At 47.0% G+C, this 20,606-nt stretch overlaps 1 protein-coding gene across 1 annotated transcript; it reads left to right on the top strand.

Annotated features, from left to right (window-relative positions):
- The first annotated feature begins 7,939 nt into the window (after window positions 1-7,939).
- Window positions 7,940-20,476, top strand: LOC100593082 (leukocyte immunoglobulin-like receptor subfamily A member 2). The gene is given in 9 exon segments (XM_012500030.2): window positions 7,940-8,017; window positions 8,179-8,214; window positions 8,404-8,685; window positions 8,833-9,135; window positions 9,362-9,658; window positions 9,912-10,214; window positions 20,084-20,134; window positions 20,284-20,391; window positions 20,394-20,476. Coding segments are annotated over 9 exon segments (1,497 nt in total). The 5' UTR covers window positions 7,940-7,983.
- Window positions 20,477-20,606: the final 130 nt, after the last annotated feature.

Genomic DNA, 20,606 nt, shown 5'->3' with positions numbered 1-20,606 from the left:
TCTTATCAAAGTGATTTGCAGAGAGGCACAGTAATAGGCTAAATGAGGCACATCTTACTTCCTGAGATCCTGGCAGGAAAATCCCCACCCCACGGCTCTTCTAGCTGGGATCTTAGCTGTCAGAACAGACTAAGTGCTCACTGTTTTAAGACTGAGTGGAGCAACAGCTTTAGAATGCTTGATCTTTAAATTCCAATGGATCTGGACCAGGTGCAAAGGTTTGGGGTGTAGCAAAGCACTTTTAAAGCTGGCTAAGAGTCAGAGATGCATTTAGACCTGAACACATTTATAGTCCCTGATTATCCCTGCTTCCTAAGCCTTAAAAACAGTCACTCACTTTAAAAGGAGAGATTCGGCTGGGCATGGTGGCTCACGCTTGTAATCCCAGCACTTTGGGAGGCCGAGGCGGGCGAATCACGAGGTCAGGAGATCGAGACCACGGTGAAACCCCGTCTCTACTAAAAATATAAAAAAATTAGCCGGGCGTGGTGGCGGGCGCCTGTAGTCCCAGCTACTCGGAGAGGCTGAGGCATGAGAATGGCGTGAACCCGGGAGGCGGAGCTTGCAGTGAGCCGAGATTGCGCCACTGAACTCCAGCCTGGGCGACAGAGCGAGACTCTGTCTCAAAAAAATAAAAAAAAAAATAAAAGGAGAGATTCTATTTGGTGAAGTGAGAGATAGAGTTTACCTTCTTTACACTGATTCCAGGATTTTCTATGGACATGAAATTATTGTTGCAATTAAGTGCGTGGTAATCCCCAGAACCCATGGGAAAGAGATGGAGGTGTATGGGTTTGCACTTACCACAGAAAGTTTCCGGAGACATATGCCATTGCCAACCAAAGCACAACACGCAACCACCACAGGTATTTTCAAATGTCCTAAGTTGCAGGTGTCATTAGACAGCAGGTGTGTAAGCAGGTGGCAAGAGCTGACACACTCTTAACCCTCATACAAGCAGCAGAGTGAAGACTGTGAGGCTTGGCATATTCACTCAGAGACAGTGTTTCAGATGGGGCTGTGGCAGAAGAGGAAAACAAGAGACACCAGGCAACTCTCGAGCGGGAAGGCTGGGGCAATTCTATGTCTCAGGAACCCTCAGAAAATATTATTACTTTAAGGGTTTTTTTAATGGTCCATGCTGACGCTAGGACTAAACAATACTTTTGTGTACACATCAAGTTTTTTATGATAAACACTCTAATTCTCTGAGAATATGGCTCTGTATCTAAAAAAATTCCTCTTACCAAATGCCATTTCTTGCTGAAGAAGTAGCCGTCATGGTCACAGTCTGAGCACCTGTGCAAAAGGGGACGTCTTGTCCCTGATACAAAGGTTTGGGACACCATGAGGTCGTCTCATTGCTGACAGGTAATTATTATATCATCTGCAAGTACAGTGACAGTGTTTGCATGGGGATTTGAGATGCTCTCGGAAAAACATTTTTGAAATGTTCAAATGACTGAGAGCTAATAGTAGTGATTAGATGCAATCAACTGAGAGAAAGAGAGCAAGAGACAGAAACAGAGATAGAGAGAGACAGAGAGAAAGAGAGACAAAAAAGATAAAGACAGTATGACAGAAACAGAGAGAGAAAGAAAGAGAAAGGAAGAAAGAGAAAGGAAGAAAGGAAGGAAGGAAGAAGGAAAGAAAGAAAGAAAAGGAAGGAAAGAAAGAAAGAAAAGAAAGAAAGAGAAAGAAAAAGAAAGAAAAAAGAAAGAGAAAGGAAGGAAGGAAGGAAGAAAGAAAAAGGAAAGAAAGAAAGAAAGAATGAAAGAAAAAGAAAGAAAGAAAGTAAGAAAAAAGAGGAAGAAAGAAAGAAAGAGAAAGAGGAAACATCTCTGAAATTCTTGGAGAAACCACACGGAAATAAGATATCAGATGAGGACCCTGATGTCTAAGAACTGAGAGAAAGGAGGAGGCAATGAGTCTGGATGTGTTTCTTTCCAACCTTGGGGTCTTGCCTCCTGAATGTTATTCTTTTTCTATTCTGAGAACTTTGTTCAAAAGGCTGCCTGGAAGGGAGAAGAAAAGAATCAAGTTGGAAAAAATTGTCTCCGTGAGAGAAATGAACTTGGCGGGAGTGGAGAAACTCTTATTCCCTGTTTCCATAGGCACATGTGAAGTATCTAATCTGTGTCAAACATGGTGTATGAGATGTCTCAGAATAAAGGACAGGAAAACTTGAAAAGAGCCTGCCTGTATTAAGTCAATACTGTAGTCAAGAAAAGTGGACATTACACACAATAAATAATAGAATATGCATTATGTTAAAAGATAATAAGTGCATTGTGAGAAGGAAAAGAAGTAATGTGCTCCACAGAATAGTAAAAAATTTTGCTAGCAGATTGTCTGGCAGACTGGAGCTGAAACTCTTCCCCAAGTCTTCAGGCTCTGCAGATTTTGGACTCACCAAGTGCCAACAATTACATGAACCCATTCCTAGATAGCAAGATAAGTAGATGTAGATATAGATATGTACATATGTACACATATTGGTTCTGTTTCTCTGGAGAACACTTACAAATACATAATTTGGTCATAGGAATGATTCTAGATGAACTGAATCTTAATACGTTTGTCTACTGCCTCTGAGGTTTATGGAACTGGCTCTCTGATTAGATTTAAAGACATTAAGACAATATAAGAGAAACAGATAGAGAGAGAAAGAAAGAGAAAGGAAGAAAGAGAAAGGAAGGAAGGAAAGGAAGGAAGGAAGGAAGGAAGGAAGAAAGAAAGAAAGAAAGAAAGAAAGAAAGAAAGAAAGAAAGAAAGAAAGAAAGTTCGTGATAGTCCATGGCATGATGTGGCATTAGGGGTACACCACTGTATGCTCCTAATCCTACACTTATAAGGGACGAGAATCTGGGTGGCCTTGCATACACCTTCGGAGATTGTTGTCAAACTAATAAATACAATAAGTTTGGCTGTTTTGTCATTGGATAAAGAGGTAAAGAAAAAGATGAGCCCAGAGATTAGAATTTCCAGTTCAAGCACCACTACATAAATATCTGAGGTTTGTATGTGTGCCCTGAAAGAGACTCTTATCATCTGTAGCTGTAGGGCTGAGATTGCTGAAAATCAAACCCAGAATCTCATACTTGAAGTGGCTGTATTACAATTCAAGTGGAGTCCCCAGCCTCACAGGGTATCTACTGTTCAAGTAATGCCATTGGTTAGGAATGGGTGAGATCTTGAAAGATGGAATGAGGATGTGTGTTAAGACCCTGATACAGCTGAGGATATCGAGCCCCTAACTTTGAATGAGCCTTCTTTGCCAATAGAAGCATCCTCTCTATCTGCAAGGGAGGAGATTAACCCTGTACTGTCTGAGGAAACAATTACTGGCCTCCCCTGAGGCAACTGCCATGCAAGGCTACGCTGATTCTCCTCAGGACACATCCTGACCAACCCTCTTTGCTTCTAGACCTATAACTAGATTCAAGTCTCGCAGGCCCTGAAAAGTGTGTTACAAAATGTGGCGCATGAGAAGTTGTGCTATACTCCAAAGTGATTTATTTTTTTTCTAATTTATCCATACAGAAGTCTGAGGAACACATGTCGGAGTGGATATTAAGGGTTTGGGATAATGGTGAAAAGAACATGAGTTGAGTCAGACCGAATTTATATATATAAGCTCACCAAACAGAGATTGCACATTTCATATTGTATCTTGGAGAACTAGAAATGGTTCTACCAGTTTGTCTGGTTGATTGGCTGAAACATGGAGCAAAAGCTGGCCTGCAGTAAATAAACTCAAAATGCCAGACATGCCTTGGTTTGCTGCAGAGGAATTAACTTAAAGGCTTAGGAAGACTGTAATGTTACCATGCATTTATCAAACCTAGTAACCCACACTAGAAGCAACAGAAGATGTATCTTTCAAGGAGCTCTGGCATCCTTGAGGAGCTCTGTGATTGCTCTTCTCTGGAAGCTGGAACCTACAGTGGAACTGCTGAATTTAAAAAAATCTAAATGTAATGAGAGTAATTTGGCCCCTACCTCTTGGCCCACAGAGAGATAGGGGCCAAGTAGAGGAACTCAACCACCAAAGGCAAGGTGGGTGTGGTTACCATGATGGACAGCAAAGTCAAACCAGCAATCGGAATAGTCCCACAGACTTATGGTGTTGGCTAGTTGATCATGGCATTCTAACAAGGGAGGTAGATAGGAAACCTACTAAATTCTCACTTGACCTGTATAAGCAGAAAATTTCTATGTCAAGTGAACAAAAGTCAACCCAAATCATAAAAGCAGGAGCCACAGTCTCTCAATCAATGGTTAGCATTGAGTCAGTTCACAGAGCCAGAATCCCCTGAATTAAAGGGAAGGCAGGGTCCCCATGAGGGCATTGTCCCTGGTACACTACCAAGAATGTATACTCTTAATCTTTCTCCTGGACTTTTATTAAAGGGACCTGTGGCCTTTTACAATGGCAATGGAGCATTGGGGAAAATAATCAGATAATTTGGGCACTACTGGAAATGGGGTATGAACTGACATTAATTCCAGGAGACCTGAAACGTCGCTGTGGCCCTCCAATCAGTGTAGTGGCTGCTAGAGGCAAGATGATTGGTGGAGTTTGAGCTCAATCTGTTCCATAGTGAATCCAGTGTATCCCTAAACCCACCCTGTGGCTGTATCCCTAGGTCCAGAAGGCAACATTGGAATAGACATATTCAACAACTATCACAACCCCCACAGTGGTTCCCTCACTTGTGGAGTGAGGGTTATTAGAGTGGGCCCAGTGGGAGCCACTAGAACTGCCTCTTCCCAGCTAAATTGTAAACCAAAAGCAGTCTTGCATTCCTGGAGGAATTCCATATATTAGAACCCCCATCAAGGACTTGAAGGGTGCAAAGACAGTGATTCCCACAACCTTGCCATTCACCTCTCCTATTTTGCCTCTACAGAAGATGCAGGAATCTTGGATAATGATATTAGATTATTGTAAGCTTAACCAGGTGATGATCCAATTGCAGATGTTGTAACAGATGTGGTTTTGTAGTTTGAGCAAATTAATACATCCCCTGATACCCAGTATTCAGCCATTGATGTGTTAAATATTTTTTTCTCCATCACTGTTAATAAGAACCATCAGGAACAGTTTCCTTTCATTTGGCAAGGGCATCAGTACACCTTCCCAGTCCTACCTCAGGGTCTGGGAAAGCACCTGGGGGTTGTGATCGGGGTCTCAGTGGCCTTCAGCTGGTGCTCTTCCTCCTCTTCTTTCTCCTCTGACACTGGCATCAGGGCCAACACAGGACATTGGGTGAGTAGGAAATTGGCAGGGAGACCCATGGGCTGACTGAAGGTGGGATCAGGGCACCACCAACCAGAGAGAATCCAGATGGGAAGGGTCAGCTCAGAAAAACGGCTCCAGCATTTCCCAGTGAGAGAATCTAGAAGGAAGAGAATAAATGTGAACATACATGAACGTACCTTATTCTTTTGGTTGCTTCAACTAACGACGTATTTAAAACATCTATGCAAGTGTGTTTTCAGCTTTCCTTCTTTTGTCTTGAGTTCTCTGTGCAGAGCAGGTGGTTCTCATGATCCCAAGGCTGAAGATCTGTCCTTCTTCACCCAGCTCAGAGGGAGGCTGATTTCCAAAGTCCTGTGGGGGCTGCGGAGTCAGAGAACAAGGACAGAGGCCCGTGGAGGAGGTAATTCTGCCTGAAGATCCCAGACGCCCACCTACCCCCACAGCCTCCTCACTGCCCCTCACACTCCCATGTCCTTCCCCAGGTCCAGCCCAGCTGCTGATGTCCAGGAAGAAAACTTCTGTGACAGGAAAAGGGGGACACCTGAGGGTGGAGATAGAAGCCCCGAAGTTTCAGTAGCAATGATAGCAGGGGAAAAGGCTGAGAAGGGCTTGGGACTCTTTTATATAATATATAAATTAATATAAAAATTAATTCCCCTTCACGATGTCTGTCTAATGCATTTGAACAACTGTCTATTTTTTCCTCATACAGTTGTCATTCCTGTGGGGCAGCTCTCCTCCCACGCACCTGGCCTTTCATAAAGAGTTTCTCCCACGGCTGTCCAGGCATCAGCCTGATGAAGGGGATTGTTGCCGCTGCTCCTGCCCCACTCTCCCAAACTTAGCGTCAGCTCAAGATTGTACCCAGCAGGGATGGGACCAATGCCAGCCTCACACTCACCTGTGGGGCAGAGCAGACGCCCATGTCTGACCACCGTGGGTTGAATCTGCTTCTCACACACAGGGGAGGGGCTGAGAGCTGACCATGGCCTCCAGTGAGTGAGCAGAGACCCCCCAGCGCCTGTCCACACACACAGGGGAGGGGGAGCCACAGCTTCCAGCCTCACCCAGAGCCCTGACCCCTCCCTGCCTGGGAGGACCTGGGGTTCCTCTTCTGTCCCACACGGAGGTGGGAACCTCCTCCTCCCTGATGAAGCTGGGTGGTCCCAGACACCTGTGGCCACTCAGCACTGAACTCTGCTCATTGAAGGGGATGCGTCTCCACGTGAGGAACTGTTCTTCCTCTTTCCGTGCCTGTGGCTGTGATGATCTGCATATTTCAGACGGATCACAAGGAGAATTTCACGGTATTTGGAGCCGATGTGGGCTCTTGAGTGGGGGCGTCAATCATCCTCCACTGTGGAGCCCAACACCAGGATCCTCTCCCGTCCCCGCCCTCCTGTCTGAACTGGTCTGGAAATTCACCCTGGCTGAGCCTCCCAAGTCCTGGGCACCACTGACCCCACAGCCACTGTGATGAGTGGGGTTCATGACAACAGGCTCAGAGGTGACATTCTTGTCCAAGGTCACATAAACCTGGATGATAATCAGGAATTGAATGCAGATCAGCTCCCCTCCCCCAGAATCAGATTACAGACCTAACAAATTGTTCTGAAAACCCTGAACATGGACGGAGGTGCTGAGGGAAGGCCAAGGACACAAGGGGCACTGAGGAGGCGGGACCGACTCAGAGGCTCATTCCCAGGGTTGGGGGTGGGTGATGTTGCGACAAAGAAAAAAGGGGAAGCACAGGAGAGGGACTGTTTGGTAGGAAGGAAACACACACTCTCGAAACAGAACAAGTATGTTTTATTATATTTATTCCCTGCATTTCCCCTTTTGAGACAGGGTCTCACTCTGTCACCGAGGCTGGAATGCCAAGGGGTGATCATAGCTCCCTGCAGCCTCCGCCTCCCAGGCCCAAGTGATCCTCCCACCTCAGCCTCCTGAGTAGCTGGGACTAGAGATGTGAGCTGCCATGCCTGGCTAATTTTTTGCTTTTTTTAATGGAGACAAGGTCTTGCTATGTTGCCCAGGACTATCTGAAGCTCCTGGCCTCAAGCCATCCTCCCGCCTCAGCCTCCCGAAGTGCTGAGATTCCAGGCTTGAGCCACCACGGTGGACCCTGCATTACTCCTCTGTACTCACTGCCACACGCAGCTCAGCCTGGACAGCACAGGCAGGTGTCAGGTGCGTCTCTGCTGATCTGAGCCTGCCTGCAGCATGGACCCGCGTCTCCCCTGAAGCATCTCCAGGGCTGGAGAGATGACTGCCATGGTAAGGACCCCACAACGCTGAGCTGATGGACGGCTGAAGTGGGGAGGGAGACCTTGGGGGAGGCTGTGAGAAGGAAGGAGAAGCCTCCGCTACCCTCATCAGGAAGGACAGACACAGGAGGCACCAGTTTTATTTGCTGCTACATACCGGCTCTCAGTGAGATGAAAACAAACCAGACAGACAATGGCTGGGGGTCAGGAAAGGGCCCATTACTGTCTGAAATGTCTGCAGAGGGCCCAGTGCCTGCCCCCACCTCAGCCCTAAAGGTATGAGAGTCAGGCTCCTGGGGAGGGCAGTTCCACTTCCTGTGTGGCTACAGATGACAACACCCCATTACAAGAAGGACCCAGCCCCCAATTGTCCACACCCTGTGTGTCTCTCTGTCCTGCCAGCACCGAGGGCTCATCCATCTGCAGAACAGGACAGTGGGAGGAGACGCCATGACCCCCATCCTCAGGGTCCTGATCTGTCTCAGTGAGATTTGAGGAGGGAGGGAGCTTCTAACCTAGGAGGGACCTCACCCCACAGCCAAACTCTGGTCCCTAAGGAGACCCCAGGGGCTCACAAAGATCCCAGGGAGGGGAGGACCTGCTCAGGCTTCAGGGGCGAATCCCTCACAGGGAACTCTCTTCCAGGGCTGAGTCTGGGCCGCAGGACCCACGTGCAGGCAGGTGAGTCTGTCCCCAGCTCTCCCAGGTCCCTCCTCCTCACTGGGGACAAGGGGCCACCTCTGTGCAGCTGGGGATGGGGAATAGCAGTTCTGGGCTGACTGATGGGGGCGTCTGGAGGGGCCTGCAGCCAAAAGCTGAGATCTGTTGGGTGGGAAATGACTTAGAATCTGACCTCTGATTTCCTTCCAGGGCCCCTCCCCAAGCCCACCCTCTGGGCTGAGCCAGGGTCTGTGATCAACCAGGGAAGTCCCGTGACCCTCAGGTGTCAGGGGAGCCTTCAGGCTGAGGAGTACCATCTATATAGGGAAAACAAATCAGCATCCTGGGTTAGATGGATACAAGAGCCTGGGAAGAAGGGCCAGTTCCCCATCCCATCCATCAACTTGGAACACGCAGGGCGGTATCGCTGTCAGTACTACAGCCACAATCACTCATCAGAGCCCAGTGACCCCCTGAAGTTGGTGGTGACAGGTGAGAGGACACTCAAAGGTCCCAGCCCCAGGCTCTGCCCTCAGGAAGGGGGTCGGCTCTCAGGGGCGTCTGCCTCTCACAACTCAACCCTGGGGATGATGTGGGAGGTGGGAGCCCCATTTAACACGGTGCCTCCTTCTCTCCTAGGAGCCCACAGCAAACCCACCCTCTCAGCCCTGCCCAGCCCTGTGGTGACCTCAGGAGGGAATGTGACCCTGCAGTGTGGCTCACAGGTGGCATTTGACCGCTTCATTCTGTGTAAGGAAGGAGAAGATGAACACCTACAACGGCTGAACTCCCATTCCCATGCCCGTGGGTGGTCCTGGGCCGTCTTCTCCGTGGGCCCCGTGAGCCCGAGTCGCAGGTGGTCGTACAGGTGCTATGCTTATGACTCGCGCTCTCCCTATGTGTGGTCTTCACCCAGTGATCTCCTGGAGCTCCTGGTCCCAGGTGAGACATTCACAGCATTGCCCGGAGTTCCCTGAGTCTCCAGGCAGGTGGGGAGAAGCCGCGTCTCAGGGCAGCTCCAGGGGGGATGATGTTGGGGCGAGAGGGCTCAGGGCTCCTGGGGCCAGAGACACAGGAAGATCAGCAGTGGTGAGGCCCCAGGGGAGAGGGAGGGTTTGTGGGGAAGCCTGAGGGTCGGCTCCTGGAAACCATGACCACCTTTTCCCAGGTGTTTCTAAGAAGACATCGCTCTCAGTTAAGCCAGGCCCTGTCGTGGCCCCTGGGGAGAGCCTGACCCTCCAGTGTGGCTCTGATGTCGGCTACGACAGATTTGTTCTGTATAAGGAGGGAGAACGTGACTTCCTCCAGTTCCTTGGCCGGCAGCCCCAGGCTGGGCTCTCCCAGGCCAACTTCACCCTGAGCCCTGCGAGCCGCTCCCACGGCGGCCAGTACAGATGCTACGGTGCACACAACCTCTCCTCCGAGTGGTCGGCCCCCAGTGACCCCCTGGACATCCTGATCACAGGTGAGGAGCCCAGCGGGTTCAGTCAGAGATCCAGGCTCTGCACAGGCCCAGCCAGGGGAGCCCAGGTGGTGATGGCCGGGATGAGGGGTGGGGTCCCAAGGGAGGGAGAGACAGACAGAGACAGGGGATGGGCAGGGAGGGGGAACTCAGAGAAAACAGAGACAGAGAGACTGAGGGCCCCAGAGAGAGGCCTGGGGAGGTGTCAGCTCAGAACAAGGTGGGGCAGCCCCTCACCCATCCTTCTTCTCTCTAGGACAGATCTATGACACGGTCTCCCTCTCGGTGCAGCCGGGCCCCACGGTGGCCTCAGGAGAGAAGGTGACCCTGCTGTGTCAATCATGGGGGCAGTTCCACACTTTTCTTCTGACCAAAGAGGGGACAGCCCATCCCCCACTGCGTCTGAGATCAGAGAACCAAGCTCAGCAGAACCAGGCTGAATTCCCCATGGCTCCTGTGACCTCAGCCCACGCGGGGACCTACAGATGCTACAGCTCGCTCAGCTCCAACCCCTACCTGCTGTCTCACCCCAGTGACCCCCTGGAGCTCGTGGTCTCAGGTGAGGGCCCTGACCCTGTCCTCTCTGAGCTCAAAGGCTCAGCTCAGGCCCTGCCCCAGGAGAGCTCTGGGACAACAATGAATGAGGGGAGTAAAGGGGGAGGGTCTGCAGGGGAGGGTCCAGCCCATGAGAGGGTGGAAATAGGCAGGGACCTCTCACCCCTGACTCCCACCCCTGAAGTCTCAGTAAAGAGCAGGGAGGGCTGGGAGGAGACAGGAGATGGCGGTGGGTGAACCTCAGAGATGAGATTAGACTGAGGGTGGAAGATGGAGGCCCCACCGCTCCCCTCCTGATGTCTCCACCTCAGAATCAGAGCCTCTGGGGCTCCCAACCCCTAAGTCCTGACCCCATGGGTGAAAAAACAGCCACTCCCAGCTCAAGAGACGTTTCTAGACTCGTCTCAATGCTACCTCCAATATTCAGGGTCTGACTTCCAGGGCAGCAGAGCAGAGGGTGGACAGTAAGGGTGTGGTCTGCATGGCTTCCTGGTGCTCCAGGGATGGGGCAGGTCTTCCCTCCATGGTGTTCAGAGGGGAGGGAGGTGTCTGAGGTTCAGCATTGATGAGTGGAGCAGCGGGGTCTTTCCCCCTCCCCGAGCAGGAGTCCCAGGAGCCGTCACCTCTCATGGGGAGCCAGGGTCAGGGGAGATCACAGGCAGGTGCTTGGTCTAGGAGCCAGGTGGGAGGAGCCCGGGGAGGTGGGGCTGGGTCTGTGATGGCTCAACCTCTCCTTGGGAGATGGAACTCCTGTAAAAGACCGTTCCCCTTGCACCCTGGACTCCCCATCTGAATAAGGGGGAGCTGCCTGGATGTGACCGCCCCAAAGCCCCTTCATTTCTGACCTTCTGGGGCATCTGGGATGTGGCTCATCCTAGACCTGCTCCCATCTGCAGCCCTCTCTGGCCCTCTCCTAACTCTCCCAATAACTGAGACTTGTAAGAATTAAAAAACCAGCGGAGATGGGGGCAGGTGCATGCAGTTTTACGCATCCCTCCTGGAATCTCAGCTTAGTAAGACAAAGCCACAATATTTTGGAAAAAACAAAAGTTTACAAAACCCCGCTGGTTGAGAGTCTCCCCTCTCTCGTGTACAAGAGAAAATTTCTCCAATTTTCTACCAAAATCAACACATGGCACAGCTCTGCAGGACCCCCAGCCCCTGACCTTGTCCTGCAGGATGTGTGATGAGTAGAGGAAGGAGAACAGGCTGGATCGGGAAGATTTGGGGTCCAGGCCTGACTTGGACACCGGGAAGATGCTGTGGCCGATGGAGGAGGAAGAGAGGCAGGCGAGATGGAGAGAGGACAGATGGACAGTCCATTGGCAGCTCTCATTTCTCATTTCCAAGAGCCCCTGAGTATGAGCCCCTCACCCACACCTGCGGGGTCCCTGGGCCATCTCAAGACAAGAGAGGAGGCTGTTCGGGCCTCGGTGGGATCTGACTATGACGAGGCTGGAGTCCACCCCAGATGTGCTCCTTTAGAGAGAAGCACCCCAGCTGTGGGTGCCGCTCACACGGCCCCTCCTGTGCTCACCTGGAGGCCTCTGTGCTCAGGGCACACCTGAGAATAAGGACGGGCCCTGCACCTACTCCCTGGATGAGTTAGGGAATTATTCACGGCGCGTCTCGTGTGTCACTCATGTCTACTCTGCGTTTTCTGTATGCATTTGTCCATTGTTACTTTTTTTCTAAAACTTTTAAAACAGTATTTGAATATATGAATTTAAAATTGTATGCATTTATTATTTAAAAATCCTTAATTATACTCCCCTTTAATTGAGTCTTGATTTAATTTATACATTCAATGTAGAAACAAATTTCTCATTAATATCAAGTCTTCCTCTTTTTTTTTATTATACTTTAGGTTTTAGGGTACATGTGCACAATGTGCAGGTTTGTTCCTCTTTTACACATTAAAAATGAAGATTTTCTTAATGAATTTAAAACACGTTTTAAAATTTTACTCCTAAGAATATTGTATGCTCATTTTAACTTAAAGAATTATTCAACATCTTTAACAATTGATAAGTGAAGTATTTGATTTCTTTATATATATATATTTTATTATTACAGTTTAAGTTCTAGGGTACATGTGCACAACGTGCAGGTTTGTTACGTAGGTATACAGGTGCCATGTTGGTTTGCTGCACCCATCAACTCGTCATTTACATTAAGTATTTCTCCTAATGCTATCCTTCTCCCAGCCCCCCATGCCCAGACTGGCCCTGGTGTGTGATGTTCCCTGCCCTGTGTCCATGTGTTCTCATTGTTCAACTCCCATTATGAGTGAGAACATGCGGTGTTTGGTTTTCTGTTCTTGTGACAGTTTGCTTAGAATGATGGTTTCCAGGTTCATCCATGTCCCTACAAAGGACATGAACTCATCCTTTTTTATGGCCGCATAGTATTCCATGGTGTTTATGTGCCACATTTTCTTAATCCAGTCCACTGATGGACAATTTGGGTTGGTTCCAAGTCTTTGCTATTGTGAATAGTGCCACAATAAACATACGTGTGCATGTGTCTTTATTGTAGAACGATTTATAACCCTTTGGGTATATGCCCAGTAATGGGATTGCTGGGTCAAATGGTATTTCTAGTTGTAGATTCTTGAGGAATCGCCACACTGTCTTCCACAACGGTCGAACTAATTTACACTCCCACCAACAGTGTAAAAGCTTTCCTATTTCCCCACATCCTCTCTAGCATCTGTCGTTTCCTGACTTTTTAACGATCGCCATTCTAACTGGTGTGAGATGGTATCTCACTGCTGTTTTGATTTGCATTTCTCTGATGACCAGTGATGATGAGCATTTTTGCATATGTCTGTTGCCTGCATAAATGTCTTCTCTTGAGAAGTGTCTGTTCATATCCTTTGCCCACTTTTTGATGTTTTTTTTTTGCAAATGTGTTTAAATTCTTTGTAGATTCTGAATATTAGCCCTTTGTCAAACAGGTAGATTGCAAAAATTTTCTCCCATTCTGTAGGTTGCCTGTTCACTCTGATGATAGTTTCTTTTGCTGTGCAGAAGCTCTTTAGTTTAATTAGGTCCCATTTGTCTATTTTGGCTTTTGTTGCCATTGCTTGTGGTATTTTAGTCATGAAATCTTTACCCATGCCTATGTCCTGAATGGTATTGCCTAGGTTTTCTTCTAGGGTTTTTATGGTGTTAGGTCTTACATTTAAGTCTTTAATCCATCTTGAGTTAATTATTGTATAGGGTGTAACGAAGGGATCCAGTTTCAGCTTTCTACATGTGGCTAGCCAGTTTTTCTAGCACTGTTTATTAAATAGGGAATTCTTTCCCCATTTCTTGTTTTTCTCAAGTTTGTAAGATCAGATGGTTGTAGATGTGTGGTTTTTTTTTGAGGGATCTGTTCTGTTCCACTGGTCTATGCATCTGTTTTGGTACCAGTACCGTGCTGCTTTGGTTACTGTAGCCTTGAAGGGTAGTTTGAAGTCAGGTAGCCCGATGCCTCCAGCTTTGTTCTTTTTGCTTAGGATTGTCGTGGCAATGCCAGCTCTTTTTTGGTTCCATACGAACTTTAAAATAGTTTTTTCCAATTATGTGAAGAAAGTCAGTGGTAGCTTGATGGGGATAGCATTGAATCTATAAATTCCTTTGGGCAGTGTGGCCATTTTCACAATATTGATTCTTCCTATCCATGAGCATGGAATGTTCTTCCATTTGTCTGTGTTCTCTTTTAATTCATTGAGCAGTGGTTTGTAGTTCTTGAAGAGGTCCTTCACATCCTTTGGAAGTTGGATTCCAAGGTATTTTACTCTTTTTTGTAGTAATTGCAAATGGGAGTTCACTCATGACTTGGCTCTCTGTTTGTCTATTATGGTGTATAGGAATGCTTGTAATTTTTGCACATTAATTTTGTATCCTGAGACTTTGCTGAAGTTGCTTATCAGCTTAAGGAGATTTTGGGCTGAGTCAATGGGGTTTTCTAAATATACAATCATGTCATCTGCAAACAGAGATAATTTGACTTTCTCTTTTCCTAATTGAATACACTTTATTTCTTTCTCTTGCCTGATTGCCCTAGCCAGAACTTCCAACACTATGTTGAATAGGAGTGGTGAGAGAGGAAATTCTTTTCTTGTGCCAGTTTTCAAAGGGAATGCTTCTTTGCCCATTCAGTATGATATTGGCTGTGGGTTTGCAATAAATCGCTGCTGTTTTTTTGAGATATGTTCCATCAGTACCGAGTTTATTGAGAGTTTTTAGCATGAAGGGCTGTTGAATTTTGTCAAAGGCCCTTTCTGCATCTATTAAGATAATCATGTGGTTTTTGTCATTGGTTCTGTTTATGTGATGGATTACATTTAGTGATTTGCGTATGTTGAACCAGCCTTGCATCCCAGGGATGAAGCCAACTTGATCGTGGTGGATAAGCTTTTTGATGTGCTGCTGGATTTGGTTTGCCAGTATTTTATTGAGGATTTTTGCATCAATGTTCATCAGGGATATTGACCTAAAATTCTCTTTTTTTGTTGTGTCTCTGTGAGGCTTTGGTCTCAGGATGATGCTAGCCTCATAAAATGAGTTAGGGAGGATTCCCTCTTTTTCCATTGATTGGAGTAGTTTCAGAGGGAGTGGTACCAGCTCCTCTTTGTACCTCTGGTAGAATTCGGCTGTGAATCCTTCTGGTCCTGGACTTTTTTTGGTTGGTAGGCTATTAATTATTGCCTTAATTTCAGAACCTGTTATTGGTTTATTCAGAGATTCAACTTCTTTCTGGTTTAGTCTTGGCAGGGTGTATCTGTCCAGGAATTTATCCATTTCTTCTAGATTTTCTAGTTTATTTTCGTAGAGGTGTTTACAGTATTCTCTGATGGTAGTTTGTATTTCTGTGGAATCAGTGGTGATATCCCCTTTATCATTTTTATTGCATCTATTTGATTCTTCTCTCTTTTCTTGTTTATTAGTCTTGCTAGTGGTCTATCAATTTCGTTGATCTTTTCAAAAAACCAGCTCCAGGATTCATTGATTTTTTTGAAGGGTTTTTTGTGTCTCTATTTCTTTCAGTTCTGCTCTGATCTTAGTTATGTCTTGCCTTCTGCTAGCTTTTGAATTTGTTTGCTCTTGCTTCTCTAGTTCTTTTAATTGTGACGTTAGGGTGTCGATTTTAGATCTTTCCTGCTTTCTCTTTTGGGCATTTAGTGCTATCAATTTCCCTCTACACACTGCTTTAAATGTGTCCCAGAGATTCTGTTATGTTGTGTCTTTGTTCTCATTGCTTCCAAATAGCATCTTTATTTCTGCCTTCGTTTCATTATTTACCCAGTAGTCATTCAGGAACAGGTTGGTCAGGTTCCATGTAGTTGTGTGGTTTTGAGTGAGTTTATTAATCCTGAGTTGTAATTTGATTGCACTGTGGTCTGAGAGACAGTTTGTTGTGATTTCTGTTCTTTTACATTTGCTGAGGAGCGGTTTACTATCAATTATGTGGTCAATTTTGGAATAAGTGCAAAGTGATGCTGAGAAGAATGTGTATTCTGTTAATTTGGGGTGTAGAGTTCAGTAGATGTCTATTAGGTCTGCTTGGTTCAGAGCTGAGTTCAAGTCCTGGATATCCTTGTTAACCTTATGTGTCGATCTAATGTTGACAGAAGGGTATTAAAGTCTCCCATTATTATTGTGTGGGAGTCTAAGTCTTTTTGTAGGTCTCTAAGGACTTGGTTTTTGAATCTGGGTGCTCCTGTATTGGGTGCATATATATTTAGGATAGTTAGCTCTTCTTGTTGAATTGATCCCTTTACCGTAATGTAGTGGCCTTCTTTGTCTCTTTTGATCTTTGTTGGTTTAAAGTCTGTATTATCAGAGACTAGGATTGCAACTCCTGCTTTTTTTTTTTTTTTTTTTTTTGCTTTCCATTTGCTTGGTAGATCTTCCTCTATCCCTTTATTCTGAGCCTATGTCTCTGCACATGAGATGGGTCTCCTGAATGCAGCACACTGATGGGTCTTGATTCTTTATCCAATTTGCCGGTCTGTGTCTTTTAATTGGGGCATTTAACCCATTTACATTTAAGGTTAATACTGCTATGTTTGAGTTTGATCATGTCATTATGATGTTAGCTGGTTATTTTGTCCATTAATTGATGCAGTTTCTTCATAGCATCAATGGTATTTACCATTTGGCATGTTTTTGCAGTGGCTGGTACTGATTGTTCCTTTCCATGTTTAGAGCTTCCTTCAGGAGCTCTTTTAAGGCAGGCCTGGTGGTGACAAAATCCCTCAGCATTTGCTTGGCTGTAAAGAATTTTATTTCTCCTTCACTGATGAAGCTTAGTTTGGCTTGATATGAGAGTCTGGGTTGAAAATTATTTTCTTTAAAAACGTTGAATATTGGCCTCCACTCTCTTCTGGCTTGTAGAGTTTCTGCCGAGAGATCCGCTGTTAGTCTGATGGGCTTTTCTTTTTGGGTAACCTGACCTTTCTCTCTGGCTGCCCTTAACCTTTTTTCCTTCATTCCAATCTTGGTGAATCTGATAACTTTGTGTCTTCGGGTTGCTCTTCTCAAGGAGTATGTTTGTGGTGTTCTCTGTATTTCCTGAATTTGAATGTTGGCCTGCCTTGGCATGTTAGGGACGTTCTCCTGGATAATATTCTGAAGAGTGTTTTCTAACTTGGTTCCATTCTCCTCGTCACTTTCCGGTACACCAGTCAAACACAAATTTGGTCTTTTCACATAGTCCCGTATTTCTTGGAGGCTTTGTTCATTTCTTTTCACTGTTTTTTCTCTAATCTTGTCTTCTTTTTTTTTTTTTTTTTTTGAGACAGAGTCTTGCTCTGTCACCCAGGCTGGAGTGCAGTGGCGCGATCTCGGCTCACTGCAAGCTCCACCTCCTGGGTTCACGCCATTCTCCTGCCTCAGCCTCTCTGAGTAGCTGGGACTACAGGCGCCCGCCACCGCGCCCGGCTAATTTTTTGTATTTTTTAGTAGAGACGGGGTTTCACCGTGGTCTCGATCTCCTGACCTCGTGATCCGCCCGCCTCGGCCTCCCAAAGTGCTGGGATTACAAGCGTGAGCCACCGCGCCCGGCCTTGTCTTCTTGCTTTGTTTCATTAATGTGATCTTCAATCACTGATATCCTTTCTTCCACCTGATTGAATCGGCTAGTGAAGCTTGTGCATGCATCACGAAGTTCTTGTGCCATGGTTTTCAGCTCCATCAGGTCATTTAAGGTCTTCTCTGCACTGTTTATTCTAGTTAGCCATTCATCTAACCTTTTTTCAAGGTTTTTTAGCTTCCCTGAGATGGGTTAGAACACGCTTCTTTAGCTTGAAGAAGTTTGTTATTACCGACCTTCTGAAGCCTACTTCTGTCAACTTGTCAAACTCATTCTTCACCCAGACTTGTTCCATTGCTGGTGAGGAGCTGGGATCCTTTGAAGGAGAAGAGGCACTCTGTTTTTGGAATTTTCAGGTTTTCTGCTCTGGTTTCTCCCCATCTTTGTGGTTTTATCTACCTTTGGTCTTTGATGTTGGTGACCTACAGATGGGGTTTTGGTGTGGATGTCCTTTTTGTTGATGTTGATGCTATTTCTTTCTGTTTGTTAGTTTTCCTTCTAAGAGTCAGACCCCTCAGCAGCAGGTCTGTTGGAGTTTGCTGGAGGTCCAGTCCAGCCAGACCTTATTTGCCTGGGTATCACCAGCAGAGGCTGCAGAACAGCAAATAGTGCTGCCTGATCCTTCCTCTTGAAGCTTCATCCCAGACGGGCACCCGCCTGTTTGAGATGTATGTTGGCCCCTACTGGGAGGTGTTTCCCAGTCAGGCTACAGGGGAGTCAGGGACCCACTTGAGGATGCAGTCTGCCCATTGTTGGAGTTTGAATGCCATGCTGAGAGAAGCACTGCTGTCTTCAGCACTGTCAGACAGGGACGTTTAAGTCTGCAGAAGCTGTCTGCTGTCTTTTGTTCTACTATGCCCTGCCCCCAGAGGTGGAATCTATAGAGGCAGTAGGCCTTGCTGAGCTGTGGTGGGCTCCAGCCACTTTGTGCTTCCAGGCCTCTTTGTTTACACTGTGAGCTACTCAAGCCTCAGCAATGGTGGATGCCCCTCCCTCCATCCAGCTGCAGCATCGCAGGTCGATCTCAGACTGCTGCACTAATAGTGAGCAAGGCTCTGTGGATGTGAGACCTGCCGAGCCAGGTATGGGAGGGTATCTCCTGGTCTGCCAGTTGCTAAGACTGTGGGAATAGTGCAGTAGCTGGTCAGGAGTGTACTGTTTCTCTGGATACAGTCTGTCACGGCTTCCCTTGGCTAGGAAAGGGAAATCCTCTGGCCCCTTGTGCTTCCCAGGTGAGGTGACACCCCATCCTGCTTCAGCTTGCCCTCCGTGGGCTGCAGCCACTGTCCAACCAGTCCCAATGAGATAAACCAGGTACCTTGGTTGGAAATGCAGAAATCACTTGTCATATGCGTCGATCTCGCTGGGAGCTGCAGATCTCGCCGGGAGCTGCATTCCTATTCGACCATCTTGGAAGTGACGCCTATGTTTTTTTTAAAGAAGAGATAGGTATCCATGAGAAAGTGACTGGCTTCATTATGTTCTTTTTATTTGTTATTCACCCACTAGAGAATGGCTCCTTTCTAATCACTCTTCAATGATCTCCTTTAATTTCTGGTAAAATTTATAGAAACCATAATGCATGGAAATTTTATTTCTTTATTTCTAAATTACATGCCAATATTTCTCAAATATTAACATGCATATACCTACATAATAAATACATATCTGAAGTTTTACATATATACACAGGTTCTGTACATTACACCTGATGTGTGTGGAGGTATATCTAAATACATTTTTATATGTATTCATCCATAGGCTTCATATATTTGACATGATAGGTCTTTACAGGTTTGTTATTGGTCTTCTCATCTAGATTCACACTTGCTAGAGCAGAAATATTCATTTATGAACATCAGCTAGCACCACCATTTAGCATATGCATATCTGTGTGTGTGTGTGGAGGGGGGTGTGTGCACCTGTATTGCGTTCTAGGGGTTACTGCCTGTATGAGGAATTAATTACCTAAGGATTAAACAGAAGATGAAACCCCAGGTGAAGTGGTTGAGGGCATGAAGGGGAGGCAGGCCCAGACTTTCACCCCTTTGTTCTCCTGACATTCAAGAGCTCCTGAGGTCCAACCCCTCCTCCATGGAGCCTGGGTCTTCAGCTGGTGGATACGTGAAACTCTCATCACTGGAGGCATTGGCTTCTGTGGTCCTGCACCTGCTCCTTGCAGCCTGTTAGGGCTCAGAGAGCACACAAGGTCCCAGGCTGTACAGACAGCACATAAGGTCACAGTTATTTCTGTACTGGGGACCACTTTCCTTATACATGCTGAGCTCCCGGGATGCAGGAAAACTCTCCCGAATCACTCAGGAGCCAAGCTTGGATTTATAGAACACAGGAAGTCTGAAATAATTCAATGAGGAGACTGGAGGGAACCCTGCTACAGCAGAGGAAGGGTTTATTGAGGAACTCTATAAAACTCATGTCGGGAGGCCGAGGCAGGCGGATCACGAGGTCAGGAGATCGAGACCACGGTGAAACCCCGTCTCTACTAAAAATACAAAAAATTAGCCGGGCGTGGTGGCGGGCACCTGTAGTCCCAGCTACTCGGAGAGGCTGAGGCAGGAGAATGGCGTGAGCCCGGGAGGCGGAGCTTGCAGTGAGCTGAGATTGTGCCACTGCACTCCAGCCTGGGTGACAGTGCGAGACTCCGTCTCAAAAAAACAACAACAACAACAACAAAAACTGATGTCAAGAGACACAGGGGAAAAGAAGAATGCAGAGCCCAGGAGTGAGGCTGGGCTCAGGGCTCTTCTCCACTGTTTTGATTCTCAGAAGCAGCTGAGACCCTCAGCCCATCACAAAACAAGACAGACTCCATGACTAGTGAGTGAGGAGATGCTCTCAGTGATGGGGCTGGCACAGAGGGTCAGGTCCTGTGAAGGGGAGGTGGGTGCCCTGGGTGGACATTCAAGGGTCCCGGGGTGATTCTGATCTGCCCTGACCTCTGTGACCTCTTTGTTCACCATCCCTAGGCCAACACCCCCAGGATTACACAGTGGAGAATCTCATCCGCATGGGCGTGGCTGGCTTGGTCCTGGTGGTCCTCGGGATTCTGCTATTTGAGGCTCAGCACAGCCAGAGAAGCCTCCAAGATGCAGTCGGGAGGTGAACAGCAGAAAGGACAATGCACCCTTCAGCGTGGTGGAGCCCCAGGGACAGATCTGATGATTCCAGGAGGCTCTGGAGGACAATCTAGGACCTACATTATTTGGACTGTCTGCTGGTCATTTCTAGAGACAGGAATCAATATTTGAGTGCAGGGAAACTGTCTGGGGTGATTCCTAGAAGATCAATA

Source organism: Nomascus leucogenys, chromosome 10 (assembly GCF_006542625.1).
Source record: "Nomascus leucogenys isolate Asia chromosome 10, Asia_NLE_v1, whole genome shotgun sequence".
Classification (NCBI taxonomy): domain Eukaryota; kingdom Metazoa; phylum Chordata; class Mammalia; order Primates; family Hylobatidae; genus Nomascus; species Nomascus leucogenys.
This window is presented reverse-complemented; position numbering and strand designations above follow the sequence as displayed.